The following is a 19,197-nucleotide window of genomic DNA, read 5'->3' on the forward strand; positions in this document are numbered from 1 at the left end:
CAAAGTGTCTTTATTAAATGTTCATATTTTCATCCAATCTATAATGTCCGCGAACAAAGTTTTTTCAAAAAATGAAGAAAAAAAAAAGTTTTTGCTTCCCACCGCTTCCCCCTGATTGGTTATTTTCCCCTTGATCCTACCACTATATATATATATATATATATATATATATATATATATATATATATATATAGTGGTAGGATCAAGGGGGAAATAATCAATCAGGGGGAAGCGGAGGGAAGCAAAAACTTTTTTTTCTTCTTCTATATATATATATTATAGCCGATGTGATACATCTTTATTTATTTATCGTCAGAGGCCCGACATTGCCTACCTTCTTCTATATGTTGATGACATCATGTTGGCTGCCTCCTCTACGAGCTTACTTTACCAAATCATTGCGTCTCTTCACGGGGAATTCTCCATGTGGAGCGTCTAGTCACTCAGTCGCGCTCCAGTGCTTAGGCCGAGTACTGCGGTGTTGCCAACGCCGTTGCCGAGACTTGTTGGATTCGTAACTTGCTCCGCGAGTTGCATTGCCTTCTCTCTTCCGCCACTCTTGTGTACTGTGATAACGTCAGCTCTGTCTACCTTGCCACTAACCCGGTTCAACATCAGCGAACCAAGCACATTGAGATTTATATTCACTTTTTCAGAGACTTGGTTGCACAGGGATAGGTCCGCGTTCTTCATTTTCCCTCTAGATACCAGTTTGCAGACATTTTCACCAAGGGCCTTCCTTACGCCCTCTTCGACGACTTTCGGTCCAGTTTGAGCGTCCGAAGCGATCCCGCTCCAACTGCGGGGGGATGTTAGCATAGCATATTATTTAGTGTTTGATTGTCATTTATGTATGCCCATTATTATAAGGGCTCTTGATCTCCTAGTCTTCTGGGTTTCCATTTCTTAGCCTTTATATATGGCTACTCTTGTATTCTTGTGGGAGGAACAACACTAGCACATTTCATACTACAACTACTGCATTCTCTAGATTATAACAGATTCAAGGCGCCTAGATGAAAGAATTTGGGGTTTTTATCAATGATATTTGAGCTCGTTGTCCTCTGTTTCGTGGGTGATTGTGTCTTTGTCGGTTTAGAGTTTAGTGCGTTTGTAGTTTGTTTATAGCGTTGGCTTTTGTCCGGTTTGTTGTTATTCCTAATTGTTCCGGTTTTGGTTCGGTATGTTCAGGATGAGGCTTGGTTATAAGTTAACCGCTTTCTATGTACGTGCCTCATCAGGGTTATCACGTTGTATTCTTGTTGAAGGCGTTTTCTTTTCGAAAACGTTTTCCGTTTTTATGCAAGTTTTCGTTTTTTTGCCACAAAAAAAAAAGTGTTCTAAGAAAATGCAGTATTTAATGTACAACTGTTTGCAACAAAGTTAATAAATAATAGTACTACGTAATAATGGTGGGGGTCGTAATACTAGTGGTATTCTTGATAACTTGGCTAAAGTCGCTACCGGTAATAGTGCGGGTAGTAAATATTGTATTTGTGCGGATTTGACTTGTAAAGAGCATTGTAAAGGTTGGCATGTACATGCTAACAAGTTTCAGTTTAATGAGGGGAAGAAGAATGTTTCGAGAGGGTCGTACAAGAGAAAAGGGAAGGATAAGAAGAAGATTGTGGCGAACGATTTTCGGTTACACAACTCGAGTGACGAAGATAAGATTGAGGTGACTCCTAAGCGGAATACTAATCGTGGGTATACTTTTGTGAGTGTTAAAGGAACACGTTTTGGCACGGAAGCGGATGAACCTTTAGATGGTGGTGGCTTTTTCGACGAGTTTAGAAATGGTGGCTTGGATGATGACGGGGATGATAGTGAGACTTCCTTTTCGTTTAAGGCTATTGCGGACGAGGGTGGTAACATTTCAAACTTGGGTTCTTGATTTGGTTTGGTTGGATTGTCATTTGATTCTTAGTTCGTTTTATAACGTGTTCTCTTATGTTTTTTTCGTTCACTTTAAGGCTCGGTTTTAGATAGCATATCGAGTAGGCTAGGTTGCTGCTTGTTTTCTGTCTTCGAGCCTTTTTGTGGTGGTTCTTTTGTATTGTTGTCTCTCTTGTGGAGATTTTTTCTTAATATAGTTTTCGTTTTTTGCCAAAAAAAAAAAAAGAGAAAAAGAAACCATTGACCGTTACTCTACGAGCAAGCAAAAATTAAACAACAATGTTACTAAATTAAATTGCTGCCTAAAATATTACTAAGAGCCAGAGAACCATGTACTGTAATTTGTTTAAGCTTAATAGGGCGTATAGGTCATTGTAAAACATTTGAGCCCCCTCAAAAAGCAAGTTAAGAACTGTGTTAGAGATGACACTGAAGTAAAAAGGGGCTGACAAATCAACCTATCTAAGCCCGTACAATCTACCATTAGCATTAATTAAACATGTTGGCATGTTACATTGACATACCAGAGTCAACAACCAGTAACAATGTGTTAGAGATGACATAGATACTATAAACATGTTGGCGTGTTACATTGATACAAGAGAAGTCATATCCAATAAACATGCAACTCAAAGAACAGCATCTGCACTCTAGGGGCTAACAGCTAACCGCACATTATGTCTTAATACTAAAAGATAGTAGTAAGCAACTTACTGAAGAATTCAGTAACAAAGCTCTTGCAAGAAGAACAGCAGCTTGAAACAAACGGTTTATTTCATGGATGTACAATGGATATCCATAACAACCCGCCAATTAGAAACTATGTAACTAACTTACGAAGCATATTCATAATAAACGTCGTAACATACACTTGTAGAAACTAACATAGGATCTAATACTTCGTGAGCCATGACTTCCACCAACGAGCTAAATAGCTCAGTGGTACCAGTCGCCTAAGAAGCTGGGGCCCAACTGTCGCCTTAGAAGCTGGGGCCCGTCAGATTCGAGTCCCACTCTTGGAATTGATTTACAACCCTTGACAAAGCGACATGAGGGGCATTCGATGGAGGTATTTTACAAACATACAACTCTTACGGAGAGGGTTGTGGTTTCCAAAGGAAACACGAGATATGAGTGTTCGTACCGGTCTACACTTTTTGTCAAAAGCAATATCGAGAAGGCAAGAGTATAATCAGCATATAACTACTTTGAAGGAATGAGATTTAACATATAGTATAATTCAGTGAATTGATTATAACCTTCTATGTCCTAACTCCATGTAGAAATTATATTAAACCTAATACTTCAATTCTGCCCAACACTGTTGCAGCTTCAATATGAATGATTTGATTAATGATTAATGATATCCAAAACCTCCACATTATTAAATTAGGCACAATTCACATTCATTAACCAACTTAATCCATAGCTTAAACATCTTAGAATTGAAAGCCTTTGGAGCAAGTGCGTGCATCCACACGGCTTAATCAAATATACAATTTGAACCTTTTCTGATCGGAGAAAAAAGACATTAGAAAAGCACCTTGTCGACAACATGCTTATTTCCAAAAACATGCTGGTGAAGAGTCGAACTTTCATGTTGTTATCTTCCGTATAATCAACTATCCTTGAGCATATGTCAAGTACTTTTGCTTGTTTTGTCCATTATAATGGTTGTGCAACATATCATTATAGATTAAAATTGGAACTTGCATTTATAATTACCAGTATCATGTTTGTTTCTCTTACTGCATATAAATCAGAACTTGCATATTCATAAACTTAAAACCATCAAAACCTAGCATGTACTCATTCCACCTAACAAGAATCAAAAGACCATTTTGATTCTTCTCCTTCATTAAAACAAAACAGCTTTTCAAGATAACATGCTCCTCCATGCAAAACAAGACGGCTTTTCAAGATTACATGATCCTTCCTGAAGCTGTAAACATCATAATGACACCTTTGAAAATCACATTCTACAGCAACCTCCTCTTCATTCAACTATATCTGTAGATAAAATTACTAGTAACCAACATGCTCCATTCCAAAGTTGCAAAACGCGCTACTCGAGGAGTACTCGATCAGGACTTTAGAGGGAGTAATCGGCAACTCGAGATTGATCGGATTGGAATTTTTATACATTTAAATAATAAATTTCAAAATTATATGTGTAAATATAGAAGAAAACCATAAACATAAACTTTAACATAATTGTTCATTTGTTTAAAAACTTTAAAATTCTAGTTAAAAATCTAAAATTCATATTAAATGTTGACCATAGTTGACTTTGAACAACAAATTCGATTTTGACTCATTAACCTACGTTGACTGATTAGGTTAATCAAACGGGATTTGAAAAATCGGATCGGTCTGTTCTTAAAAAGGAGTAATGGGGGAATAATATCAGGGTTTTAACAATAGTGCTCCACTCCATACTCCTTTGTACTACACAAACGTATTAGTGGGCCCCAAAGGGGAAAAAACAAAAAAAGAAATTAAAGTGCACCTCAATAGTAAGACCCAGAGCTTCCACTACCCATATAACCACCACCACCACCACCACCCATGCTACGACCAGAATACATTGATGATGAGTAAGAGCTACCACCAACCTGCACATACCAACATCAAGTCCATGTTCATTCTCGTAAACAGTACTAAAAAATCACACAACCCAACAATCTAGTCGTTTTTATATATGAAACATATATAAAAACTAATCCAAAAAATGGAAATGGAAAACAGTGTACTAAATAAATGAAGTATAAAACCCATGTAAAAACATACATCACTTCCACGAGAAACGTAATCGCCGCCATAGCTTGGTGAGTACATACCACCCGAATCACTACCATTGTACGGGCCTATACAATCAGAAAAACTTCGTCGAACCATAAGAACCATAAAAAAAATCTAAAAATGACAACTTAAAAAAATTAAAAAATTAAAAATTAAATAAAATTTGTACACTTTGCAAAAGCAACTATATGACATATACCTCGACCATAAGATGAGCCTTGACGGCTGTTACTATAAAGACCATGAGAATCCTGACCAGACATTGAACTCCTGTTACTACCATATCCTATGCTCGGTCTTCCAACTCTGCACATTATCCATATATAAAATATTAAACCAAACTTTACACCAAAAATAAATAATATTAAGGTATACTAAAGCATATACCTATCGCCATACGCCTCTCCATATTGTGAAGATCCAGCTCCCATGTCATACTCGACGCGGGCACGCGAATGACGCACTTCAGCTTCATCATACCGGGGTCTAACATCATCCTTACAAAATTTTAAACAAATGTTAACTAGCATCTTACATAATTACATGAATAGTCCCTGTAGTTTGTCAAAAATTGAAAGTTTTGTCCTTAATCTTTTTTCCTTGCACAGATAGTCCTGGTGTTTGCAAATCGTGCAACTTGTAATATTTGGCAAACCACAGAGACTATCAGTATAAATAATTCTTAATAACTCAACAATCAAATTAAAATAAAAATATATTTTTCACACCAACCATTGCAGCATATGGACGTTTCGACCCGGGAACGGGGTGGTCATAATCACGTGGGCGTCCCTCACGGTAACTCGGTGGTGGTCTCTCAAACCTAGTTGGATAATCACCGTTTTCTGTGTAGGCCCGCCTTGATGAAGGGTGAGAGGAACCTCTTGGAATATCGGAATAGGTGGGCGCACGAGTAGGGTAATTTTCTCTGTAAGATGAGGAGCTTCTCTCTAAGGTAGACCTTGGTGGCGGGCCATAGTCAGTAACCACTCTGGTCCTAGGTGGGCCATACTCGGTAACCACTCTGCTCCTAGGTGGTAGCTCCTCACGGCGCTGGCTATAAGCACGCTTCATGCTGTTCTTTGTGTGTGAAGGAGCTGAATGCAGAATACTAAAATTTCAATACTTAAAAAACCAAGAAAACTTATTTCTATAAGGGTAAATGTTGTAAATTATTGACCTAACCAATTTTCAATCTTTGTGTGTGCAACTTGCAACTTGTATGTACTCTATGCTTTAACGGTTATAAGTTGCACAGATAGACACAAAAATTAAAGGGTTCGTTACTTATATCTGTTAATAAAATGGGCAAGTTGTATATGCTGGGACCAAGGTTGCAAAAATCGCTACTTGGAGAGTACTTCAGTCGAGACTTTTAAGGGAGTACTGGGAAACTCGAGGAGTATTCGGGAAGTACTCAAATGTTATTGACCATGTTTGACCTTGACCAATATTGACCAAGTTTGACTTTGACCTGTTCTGACCAAGTTTGAATTTGACTAATTTTGACCAATTTTGAATTTGAACAATTTTGACTTTGGACAATTTTGAGTTTGACCAAGTTTGACTTTGACCAAGTTTGACTTTGAACAATTTTGACCAACGATTGCAGCACTGGTTGGGACAAAACGAAGAGTAGTTTGCTGTTCTACAGGATTTATCCAGTATATAATATAATACATGTTAACTGAAGTATACCAGGTGGCCTTCTTTCATAGGCCCTAGGTAACGGAGCCACGGGCTTTCTTGGTGGCAGAGGCACAACGGGCCGTCTGTCTCTTAACGCAACGGGCCTCCGAACACTACGATCAACGACAGGTGGCAGACGTCCAGTGACTTGTCTTATACTACGTGGAGGTAAATTACGTGGTAAAGGACGAGCACGGGCCCATGGACTCCTAAATCCTCCCGTTGGAGGGCGACCAGATCGATAATCACCATGTGGTATGTGTTTTCCTTACCCTTTTTGAAGTGGTCTTGATAATCTGGCCCTAACTTTAGCCTGATATTTAACAATTGTAGGTGAGAAAATAGCAGGTAATAATTATTTACTTAATTTAGGAATTTATATGCAAGGTTGCAAATCTCGCTACTCGGCAAGTACTCGGTCGATACCTTTTTGGGAGTACTCTGCAGGCAGGGGAGTACTTGGATATGTTGACCTAGTTTGACTTTGACCAATTTTTGACCGATTTTCCAAGTAATTCCCAAAATTTTGATTGACTTTTGACCGAATTTCCGGGTAATCTCAGAGTTTTTTGGCTGAGTTTGACTAAGTTTTGACTGAGTTTGACCAAGTTTGAGTTTACAGGCTTTGATCACGTTTTACTCTGACTGAGTTTGACCAAGTTTGACTTTGACCTATTTTTACCGATTTTGGAAGTACTCCCCAGTTTTGATTGAGTTTTGACTAATTTCCCGAGTATTCCCGAGTTTGGCCATTTTTGACTGAATTTGACCAAGTATGACCGAGTTTGATTACTGGCATCTGAGCTCTCCAAAACCCGAGTACTCCTCGAATACTCCGGGCAAGTAATTCAGAGTTTTGCAACCTTGTTTATAAGTAAACAGGCATACTAAAAAACAAACCTTTTTATCACCTTCACCTATCTCCTCATTATTAATGTCTTTAGCACATATTACAGCTGCACCATGTGTCCCAAATGTGATAAAGCCATAATCTTTTCTTCGAGCAGAAGGCATATTACGAGCAAGTTCAACTTTTTGTACATTCCCATATTTCTTTAAAAGCTCCCGAACTCGTGCCTCGTCCCAAGAAGCAGGCAGACCATCAACAAAAACAGTCTTAACCTAATGACACATAAGCACAAAACATGTTGCACATAAAAAAAAAAAAAAAAAAAAAAAAAAACAGAACCAAATACTATTGTGTTTAAAGATCTGTTCTTAAGTATCAACCATAAGCAGATAAATGGACATACACTAACACTATAGCATAAAGTTTGAATCTTTATTAAGAGGATCAGATACTAATCCAAATATAAAAAATGAAAAAAAAAAAAAAAAAAAAAAAATTTATTTATGTCCCGAATATGAATAAACTAGAGAAGAACAAAATGTTCAACAAAGGTTTCTAATTTCATGCGCACATGGAACCCGTAATTAAATCCCAACATTTTACCTGGGACATGATGTCATCGCCAGGGTCAACGAAAGAATCTGCAAAAGAAACCTTTGCAGGTCTATCAACACCAAAAGTCACATCTCTTTTTTGCAGACGTTTATAAGCATCCATAGCATCCGAACGGGACGAAAACTCCAAAAACGCAAAGCCTTTATTCGTTCCATCACTTTTATTATCTTCAACCAGAGTCAAATCCTCCACAGTATCAATTCCATATTTTTTCAACTTTTCCTTTAGCTGGACCCACATGTAATATCAGTCAAACAAATATCAATAACTTAAACTAATCATAAATTTCCTGAATCTACTTTACTTAATACTTACAGCTTCCTTTGTCCATGTCTTGCATATATTACCCAAAAATAACGTATCACTGTCTTGACTTGGCGTAACACCACATTTTTTCCCATTAACCTGGAATTTGGCGGTAAAAAAACGTGCTTTAACACTTTAACTAAAACATATTATCATAATAAAGTTGTTCCTTTACAACTAAGTAGAAAAAATACCACGGGACAAGCTCGTTTTGCCTGTTCTACAGTTGCAAAACGAATAAATGCAAATCCTTTGTTCTTTTTTGTTAAAGAATTCATCATAAGTCTGACTTCAGATACATCTCCAACTGCACTAAAAACCTTCCTAAGATCCTCCTCAGTTGCATCTTTATCTAATCCACCAACAAAGACTTCAAATTCCTTTCGTTTACGTCTCTCTTTGAAAACATCATGATGCTCCTGTTCATCTGCATCCGCTATTTCAACATGTTCTTCAACAACATGTTCATGTTCATGTCCATGTTCATTATCATGTTCCTCCTCCTCAGGCTCCAACTCATTGTTAGCTTGTTCCATCTCTCCCTCGTGTATATCACCATCTTCTTCCTCACAAGCTTCCACTTGCTCAACTTCTTCTGCCACGTCATCAAGAACCTCTTCTTGAACTTCCTCTGCCATGTCATCATCATCCCCAACATACTCCTCGGGTTCAGATTCTTCTGGATCATTATCCTCCAAATCCAATCTTACTCCATTTTCATATTCCTCAACGGGAACTTTCACCTCATTATCTTCTCCTGTCAGGCATAAACAGTTATAAGAACACTTAAATGTCACTTGGTGAAACTTCAGTTATCCAGAAACTTCAATATTTATGGAACTAGTCCACAAACAAGTAGGTTTATTTTTTGACCACTTAACTACATGTAGTATTAGCTGAAAGCAACATAATAACATTAGCTTTTCCTCTGTGTTCGCCTTATATGTGCAGCAGCTATGCATACACGTAAACCAGTAACATAAAAGAACAAACACACAGCTCTGGAGTATTGTTCCACCTCTGTAAAATGTGTCCTTATATTTCCTTCTCATCAATCTATGATTTTATACCATATGGTCTTAATATAGTTATCAAAGATGTAAACTTTATTCTTCTCATATCACTTAGCAGCCTAAATAGTAAATACCTACTACATCAATACTTCAAGAAACAAATATAAACCCTAGTATATACTACTACAATCTGAAAAAAGGCATCTCTTTGGATTTACTGAATGTTAGATAACCTTAAATTAAATGCCAGTCAACTTTAAGATTTTACAGTCTTGCTGCAAAAAGCTTGTGATTTGTATACGTCTCTTGAAGATTAAGTGTGACAATTTGCCTTTAACGCCGTCGTTACCTGATGAGACTAATTATATTTATTTGCTTCTCATCTTAAAATCATAACAAAATTCAAAAACGGGACCTAGCAGCCGCCCTCATGTTCTAAAAAGCCGTTTTCTTTAATAAGAACATGACAGAAAAGCCAAATTGAGCCAACATATGTTGTGCTATCTGATTATATCTATTCCCTTTAAGACATATGTGGGACTTAGTCATCTTCCTACCACTAAATTCCATTCCATTCCATTCCAAAAATACGAAACAAACTGCATATCAAAGTTTTAATATCAAGCTTTATACTTTTCAGATTAATATCCAATGTAAACCATTAACATTTCATTGATTGATTTAAATAGACCATCCATCAAACCTAATTCAAGGTCATACATTCAGACTTTGACCAATACCGGATCACAAAATCATATATAATCAAATCTAATCATTAAATCAAACAAATTCGATTATATCATGTACTCAGACTTACGCTTTGATCGATCAATTCCATTATCAGCTGTTAAATTCTCCTCAGTTTTTTATTCTACATGAACATCTTCGAGCTTCTTAGCTTCCTCTTTCTTATCCTCAATTGGTTCCACCTTTTCTTCCAACGGCTTCACAGATTCTTCAGGGTTCCGGTATCGGATCAGGCTGCACCGCCGATGCCTTCTGCCCCTTCGCCGACCCGGTCCGACAGACTTCCTTGCGCTTTTCGGAGGCATCGCAATGTGTATAACTGATCGGATGATTCAAAATTCTTGATATTGACTGGCGAATGTAAGATAAATAAATTATTGTATTTTGTATACATAGATGGATGGATAGAAAAGATATTTAAGTGATGGAACCCTAGCTAGATGTTACTTTTATGTTCTTAACCCTAGGTTCATGTTGAAAGGAATTCGATGAAGTGGGTTCGGGTTTGGATGTAGATAAAGTTGACCCGTATTTATTTAGTTATTTATTTTTATAATTTTCATGTAATTTATATTTTATTACTTTTATATTTTATTTATTTATTTATTTATTACTGTATTTTATTTACGGAGTATCGAGGCCACTACATTCTGATGTTGGCCTTCCTGTTGGTAATGTTTCGGCTTCCTCTTTTGAGGTGCAAAATATCACGCATCACATACACATACAAACAAACAACAATCTGATTTTAGCCCATCAAAGTTTGAGACTTTATCAAACACCAAGATCAAATTTCTAGCTTCTTTAAAATATTAATCAAACACATGCAAACAAATATTTATTATATTACTACTAGAATTCAAATCAATAAAGAAACTGAAGCATGTTTTTGGTGAAACATTGTTTTACAGGTCGACTTCAAGGAAATGGAACGGTATCTGAGCAACTTCTTGAACTTGCTATTGCTGACACCGAAAGTGAATGGGTCAACGTTGTTGATATGGAACCTAATATGAATAAAGTAGGATCATCTTGTCTAGGGTGCCTTATATTAGACAGATGGCTTTACATTGGCAGTTTAGGTGATTCAAAAGCCGTTTTAGGACAGTTTATAGGTAAGAAATTAGTTGCTGAGCAATTAACAAAAGACCATAATGTCAATGTGGCCGATACTCGAATGGAAGTGATGCAACAGAATACAGATGATCCCGCATGTGTCGTTAAAGAAAATGGCAGATGGAAAGTGAAAGGAATGATAGAGGTATCATTTCATTTCTTTTGTCAACTTCTACTTTTGATTGATGTAGCTTTTGGTCAACAGCTTACAGCTTGTAGGCTTGTTTTGGCCATCTTTGGTTTGCACTGTAAGTTGAGGTGTTTTAATAAAATATTGCTTTCCAAAAAAAGAAAAAAAAGAAAAAAAAAACTTCTACATTGATTGAAAACATGAACATAATAATAATTCTTTCATTATTAAGATTAAGTGCTGGAGAATGAGATTGGTCAAATTTTGAAATAAGAAAGTTACTGATTATTTTTATTTTTCTTGGCAAATAGCATTCCCTTAAAGGCAAGCCATGAGGGTATAAAAGTTTTGGGGTCACACTTAATTTTTTTTTTGGAAATATATAACATTTTTCAAAAGTAGTTATACTCAAAACGTCATAACAAAAGCTATTATTATTTTACAGGTGTGGAAAAGCATTGGCGACCTATATCTCAAGCTGCCAAGATTTGCTGATGAAAACCTGACAGGACCTTTTTTAAGGCCATTATTAAGTAACATGCCATATTTACGGACTACACGGATACGATTTAGTGACAAATTTGTCATCTTTGCTTCACACTCTTTCTGGGAATACATCACAAATCAGGACGCAGTTGACCTTGTTAAAAGATATCCCCGAGAAGTGAGTTTTTTTCTTCTTTTTCTTTTTTATTTAAATGTCGAATTATAACCATTAATAAACATGTCGACTAACTTGCTTTATGTTTAAATAAAAATTTCAGGGGATTGCTAAGACTTTGAAGCGAAAATAAAAAGACGTGTGAACTCAGTGCAGTTACTCCACAATGACATGGCGGTAATAGTTGTGTTTTTTGACAACGAGAGACCAAAAAACCGTTGGCAAATTTTCCCAACTGTAAATCCTAACAACGAGTTTGCTGAGGTTTCTATGAAGGGACAAAGTGATAACACGACACCATCACAATTGAGACAGGTGAGGTTTCGTGTTGTGTAAAGTTTCTGGTTAACGAGTTGCAACAGAAAGTTGTACTAGCTCCTTCGAGAAGGACGTATTCGACTCTGAAGAAGTACTAGCAAATATGACAGTATTAGTATTAGAGTCAAAGACGCTTATTAGTGTTTACTTGCATTACAGTGCATATAAGAACAATATGCAATATCCATTTTGAAGATTTTTACTTGCCTACAGCCTACTGACCCAGTTACATATTCTTAACGATATGGATTTTAGTCCATAACAGTCACCTATGTTCTTAGTGTTTATAAAGGGTATTCACGCAAAAACAGTATCTGTAACCATGTAATAAACCTTACAGTAACAAAATTTCAAAATTCGAACATGCATATCATCAAACACCTTGTGTGCTATCTCACTTTCTTCAAATTTCTCTAGTTCTCATCTATTGACACAGCTAATGGTCCCATCATACATACATAAAGAAAAATCGAAATCAAAAATCGAATGTTCAAGTTAAAATTCAGAATAGAAATAGCGCTTCTGAGGTAGAAAGGTACCTACTTTTGATTTCTAAGATAGCCGGGAACGAACATGGATTTGAAGTTGAAGTATTTGTTTGGGAATTTAGGGTATGTTGTAATTAGGCTTCTAAGGGGAAATATAGGGCATTCAACAGATATGACCTCTTTCACGTGACCACTTAATTTTTCAGATTTCCCCCCAAAAAAATATATCTTATGATCAACAAGTACAATCCTTATTAAAAAAATCCATTAGCCACCACCTCTCCACCCAAAACGGCTATTTTTGAACACATAACGGCTATTTTTCTTTTCTCTCAACCTTGGAGCTTGTGCCATGCCGGATTCCACCCTTTTCCACCAGTAGCCACCACCTCTCCACCCAAAACCACCGTCTTGTTCGTTTTTCCATCCACCTCCTTCATCTTGTCCTTTTTCAACTTCAACTAGCAATCAATTTCCTACAATTTTCCATTAACTTCCTGCAGTTAATAAGTTCTATTATTATTAAAAGCCTCTATTACATACTGTTTCTCTTTAAAACACATCTAGCTTATGGCTTCCAATCTCTCTCAATTCCCCCAACCTTCAAACCCACTTTCAAATCCTAAATTTCAACCAACTTTCCCTAATTCAATTTCACTCAAACAACATGTCCCTTTTACCAAAACCAAACAAAGATTCGTAGCACATCAATCCAAAGCCAATAATTCTAACACGAAAAAATGTACATTGTTTTTGGGTGGTTTATCAAGATATACAAACCCTACCACCATCAATAATGTAATGTGCGGATATGGGTCTATTGAAGGCTTGTCTTGGAAACAAAATAGGTCTTTTGCTTTCGTCAAATTCGAAACAGCGGATCAAGCTGCAAGAGTTATTCAAAATTTAAATGGCAAAGTTATTAACGATAGACCTCTTTTCATTGATTATGCCAAAAGAGAATTAAACTCCAAAATTGCTCCTAATATTGCAGAATTAAATTCTGTATTGTTCAATCCTGCTTCACCTGCAACACAACATGTGATTAACCTGTCAATCAACCTTGAACTTTATGATAGACTTAATTTAACAGCTTTGGTTGTTGATAAAGAACCTATCAAAGCATTGAAGTTATTTAAGTGGCTTAAAAGTAGGTTTATTGCTATCGAGGCTGTTTCTACATGGGGTTCATATGGCTATATTATCCGATGTCAAGACGAAGAAAGTTTCAAAAGAATGACAATGGGTCCTACTCTTAATTAGTTGGAATTTACAGAGGTTATTCCGATGGTGAAATACAAAAATAAATTCTCTAGAATAACAAAATTGGCTTTTAAAGGGATTCCTTTCGAATGTGTTTCTTCAAACTGCACAATTGAAGCAGCTAGCTCTTTTGGAAGAGTAATGCATATTGATTCCTTGTCCCACAACCTTACTCGTCCCGATGTTTTGTTTGCTCTTATTGAAACAAGTGAACCAGGTACCATCAAGCAATATGTTGAAGCTAATGTTGCTAATACTTATAAGTGCAAATTGTGGGTTGAAGAGGTCATCGAAGACGAGTTAATTGAAACTGTTGACGACAATATTATTAAAGAATACAATGAGGTGCTGCTTGAATCACTAAAACTATCAGCTGAACAGAATCTTACTGAGCAAGAGACTGCTCAGGTACCGGAATCTTTATCTCCGGCAGCTGAGTTTCTACCGGAGGAGGGTGAAGTTACTGTTTTGGATAAACTTTCAAATTTTCACACACCAAAAAAGTCAATTTTTCCCAATGAAGATGTTTTTCCAAAAGAAATTCATTATTCTATGGAAAAGGCCTCAAAAGCAGTTAAAATCCAAATGACTAATTTTGAAGTGTTAAAAAATTCTGAAAAAGAGATTAAAGGTGCTTTGTTTAAAGCAAAAAGCATGGAGAAAGTACCTGACATGAGTGGTAGCAAGGATGTGTTGCTTTCGGCTTCCTCTGTTCATGGTGTTCCCTTCAATATCAATTTAAATGACTATCCTCCTCTTGTCCACAAGTCTTCACTTGTCACTTCTCCCTCCTTACAAACAGCAGGTGTTTCTTCTTTATTTAATTGTGAAAATTCCTTTGTTTCTAAGCTCAATTCTTCTGTTCCTGTCACAATGCCTCAATCTGATCAGTGTTGTGGAATAAACTGTAAAGAATCATGTGACAAAATCAAAGCTCGTTGTGTTCCTTCTGATAACAACAACCTTTTACCCAATCATGTCAACAATAAGGGAAAAGACAAAAAAATCCAAAGATAAAGCTTCAATTTGGGTCGATGACGTCCCTAATCTATCGGGTTTGTTTGACACTTCTAATGATATTAATCATGTTGTTGGAAACGTATCATCTCTAAAAAGTGGAGTGTCAATTCGTTCCCAATTTAATGTTAAAAAGTTAACTTACAAAGAAGAATTAGCCAACTTTTCTGTGCTAATGCAAAACATGGCCGAGGATGATGATACTCCTATCAATAAATCTAAATCACGAGGGTAATTTTTACCTGGATTCTTTTCAAGCAATTGCAGACAAGAGTGCATATTTTCTTTCAAAGATTCGGTTCATGCTCCGTGTGGTGGTATCGATCTTTAGCAGTGGGTTTTCAATTCCGTTTGAGAACAATTCTTCAAGATTTCAATTGTTCAATGTCAAGGTTCAAGCAATTGATTCAAGTGTAATGGCTCTGTCGATTGCTACTGTTCTTCTTCTATTGACCTAATCCCTTTTGGTTAATCGACTCTTCATTGTTCTCTCCGTAGCTTTTAGACCGCCGATTTGCTTACTTCTTGGTTTGGGCTCACGAGCCCTTTATGCTTTGGGCTTGATCTTAGGCATTTACGGGCCTGCCTCAACAATTCTACCAATTGTGTCAAGTTTTTATGGGCTTTATGTCTTTTTAGTATTTTGGTTTGTTTTTTCATTGTCTTTCAATTTCTGTCATTTCGTTAGGCTCGAAAGCCTCTTTCAATGTAATATGTTGTTTTACTTCATCTTTCCGATGAAAGTTAATAAATATATTTCTTTTTCGCCGGAAAAAAAAATCCAAATCAAGACAAACAAACAAACAACTTAATTACAAATCTAAACACAATGAGTGGACCACAGTGGACCACAATTGATAAGGAAACTAATGATGGATACCGTCAACATAAGATAACCCAAGTAATAATGACTATTGACCAAAATTCTCATATTATCAACCAATTATAATGATTCACCCTGAATAAAAGAAAATTATCAAAATTACCTCGCAAGGTGACTTGCGACTAGGGCTTGCGAGCCTTAAACTTTGAAACATCGTATCTTTTGACTCGTATCTCCAATTTAGGCACCATTTTTTTAAATGGTGTATTTCTTCGATATCTCTCCGTTGGCAAACGGCCACCGACGGTTTGTAAAAAAAGCACCACTTTGAAAAAAAAGCAACGGAACAAATCAACAGGGGCTGACCGTCATAAGCCCTACACATTACTTCAAAAGACATGATCTTTTTCGTTGCCAAAAGGTGCAATAGAGAGACATGTACTTTAAAACAGTGAAGAACACTCAACTAAAAGTTGGGGATCAGAAATCTGACATTACAATCGGAGAACACATGGGTATACATTCCAACAAGTTATCAGGGAATTGCAAAATCGTTTGACCTGCGAAAGGAATTATCATATCTCCCTCAGATAAAGATAAAGTCTTTAACAGACCAGACAACACCAAAGGGGTAACATCGCTAGTACAACGATTGATCCAATATTTAGACATAATAAAAATAAAAGAGAAAGAAGAAGAAGAAAGAGTTGCATAGTACCTTCGATAATGATGGTTGAAGATGGAGTTGATCAAAGTAGAGAACAAAGGAGAAAGAAGGGTTAATTAACCAAGTAACACCACTTATTATTCAAAACAGCAACCGTCAAATCAAATCAAAACCCCTCGGTAAACAAAAATGGAAAGCACGATAATACCCTTCACAAACAAAGACCCAACAACGAAAAATAAGGTCATAAAAGTATTTCGATGAAAATGATCTTTTTGCAATGATGATAAACCATCAAATCACCGTAAAAATTAATTAGAGTTTAATTTCACCAAGCCTACTTCGAACTACGTTTCATAAATTTAAAATGGGGGGCTTGATAATGTACCCCATATAATATCAATGGCTCCGTCAGAATGCACTTACAAAGAGTTTAGCGAAGACGGATGCACAAAGACGTCCTTCTACGGAGCAGTGACATTGGGTATCACGCACTGAACCTCGATCGGATAAAAGTCAAGGATGAGAGACTGTTACTAGCTTGGCCGCCCCCTCAAATGGTCAAGGAAAGAGACAAGGTCACTTTTCCTTTGTAAGAAGACATTCTAGAAAAGTCAACTAATCTTTTCAAAATACACGGGGAACTAGCAACCCAAGGGGAGAGATGATCTTCCTATAAATTAGAGATGAAATTGAGTCTGGAATCAGACTACAATATGATACATTCATATACTCACAACAACATTTCGGTGGTGTAAAAGATACACTCGATTGTTACCTTCGGATAATCGCCAACGAAAGGCTAAACACCCCACACTCACCCATATTCAACATTTTCATGACTTGGTATAAACTCACTTGTTGCTTCGATAAGTTTCGCCGGAAATTGTACAAAAAATAGATATGTGTATATATTGTGTTTCGGTCTCATTGTGTATAGCTTGTGTTGGTCTCTTGAATGGTTGGATTTTTGCCTTTATGCTAGGGGTGAGCATGGTGCATGTTGGGGCGGTTTTAGGTCAAAACCACACCCATAACCATTATTGCGGTTAACTAATTTTCTTAACCATTGGGTGCGGTTAAAAGCGGTTTGGTTAATATGGTTAAATTGTTTAACGATTAATTATAAAATGGTTAATTTGGTTAACCATTTACGGAAAAAAAAATTAATTTAATAAGTTTGTTTCTATACTACATAAATAATCTCTACCCTTTACAAACCATGTGGCTTATTGCCACATGGCACCCATCCAATGAATCAGTATCTAACTAGCCAAATGCCATATTCTTATTGGTCACCTTATAACACCTGTCCCACCCCTTCTAATTAACACGTGTCCGAATAAAGAAACAAAAAAAAAAAAAACATCGCTAATGCAAAAAAAAGAAAAACACACATTACAGATATTCATGCTTCTTAATATTAGGGTTTCACTCAACAATCTCATATCAAACCCAATGCGCTACCAGATGACTTCCTCATGCATTCTGATATATTTTGATTCATCTCCATCCATTAATTCTTCATCATCATTTACTTACAAAAATCATCGCATCAGTTTCATCCATCTATTTGAAACGCACATAGTAGTTATCAGTTTGGGTTTTCACCCTTTCTCTTTCATCATGATGCATATATCATCACTGCAAATTCGATTTATCAATTTTGATATCATGGTTTTCATCTTAGAGGTATATGAGCCGTCTTCGATCAATTTCTTAGAGGTATAGCAGATGCTTTATTTTGGCGGATTCCTCTACCGCCTCCTTCCGCCTCTTCTATTGTTTATGGTTTGAATGCCTTTCATTTTTCCAGTTGTTTGAATCGATTGAAGATTTAGGATATAAATTAGGGTTTGAGGCGTTATTAATATTACTAAAAATCCTCAATTTTATATAATTCTATTTTCTAGCTATGATTCGTGGTGCTACTCAATTGGATTCTCCGGCAATTACAGCGGAGGAAAATGAATTGTGTTTATTTTTTGCTTCACCATTAACCTGCGAAAGGTACAATCATCAATCTTTTATTCATGTATATAATGAGTAATAAATAATAATAATAATAATAATAATAATAATAATAATAATAATAATAATAATAATAATAATAATAATAATAATAATAATAATAATAACAATAATTAAAATTGTATTATGTGTTTTTCTTTGTTTTATCTATTTTATTTAATCTTTTATGCTTTCTAATCTGTTAATCTAATCTGAAAATTATGAGTTTATTGTTTCTTATTAGGTTCTTTTCTTGGATCTTGATTTCTTGCCGATTGAAATATATATTCTTATAAAATGTGGTTTATCTCATAGTTGATGTATAATAGTTAGTAGGGTTGGTGTATTTGATTTTAGGTAAATTGATCATGGTCTTAATTTAATTATGGTCTTAAATTGATCCATATGATGAATAAGGAAATTTGTTATTCAAACAGTTCCCATTACAACCATTCATCTACCGGAAATTTGTTATGGTTCCGATGGTCCACAAAGATCGAAGCCTGGTGCTACTATTCATGGGTGGTGGTATGGGTGTCGGAAAGAGTACATCCCTTAAGGACATTCTTAAAGAGTAAGGAATATATTTTGTACTTTTTTTTCTTAAATTATAGTCTCTGTGATGTTTACAGAAACGTTACTGTTACCCTAATAATCTAAATCTCTGGAAAAAAAACAATTGACTTGATGATTTTCAAGTTGTTTGATGCATTAGACGTAGACCCATTTGATGCATGCCAGCTTTTAGTTAAAAATATTTATCGAATGTATGCAGACCATTTTGGG

General features: G+C 36.0%; 1 protein-coding gene and 1 pseudogene across 1 annotated transcript; one reads left to right on the plus strand and one right to left on the minus strand.

Moving 5' to 3' along the window:
• Positions 1–3,168: 3,168 nt before the first annotated feature.
• LOC139876415 (uncharacterized) lies at positions 3,169–10,337 on the minus strand (annotated as a pseudogene).
• Positions 10,338–10,801: 464 nt separating this feature from the next.
• LOC139875250 (probable protein phosphatase 2C 43) lies at positions 10,802–11,958 on the plus strand. The gene is made up of 4 exons (XM_071862593.1): positions 10,802–11,179; positions 11,226–11,282; positions 11,610–11,828; positions 11,929–11,958. The coding sequence occupies exons 1-4, from the start codon at positions 10,802–10,804 to the stop codon at positions 11,956–11,958; spliced, it is 684 nt and encodes a 227-aa protein (XP_071718694.1).
• Positions 11,959–19,197: the final 7,239 nt, after the last annotated feature.

The sequence above is a fragment of the Rutidosis leptorrhynchoides genome, chromosome 11 (assembly GCF_046630445.1).
Source record: "Rutidosis leptorrhynchoides isolate AG116_Rl617_1_P2 chromosome 11, CSIRO_AGI_Rlap_v1, whole genome shotgun sequence".
NCBI lineage: Eukaryota > Viridiplantae > Streptophyta > Magnoliopsida > Asterales > Asteraceae > Rutidosis > Rutidosis leptorrhynchoides.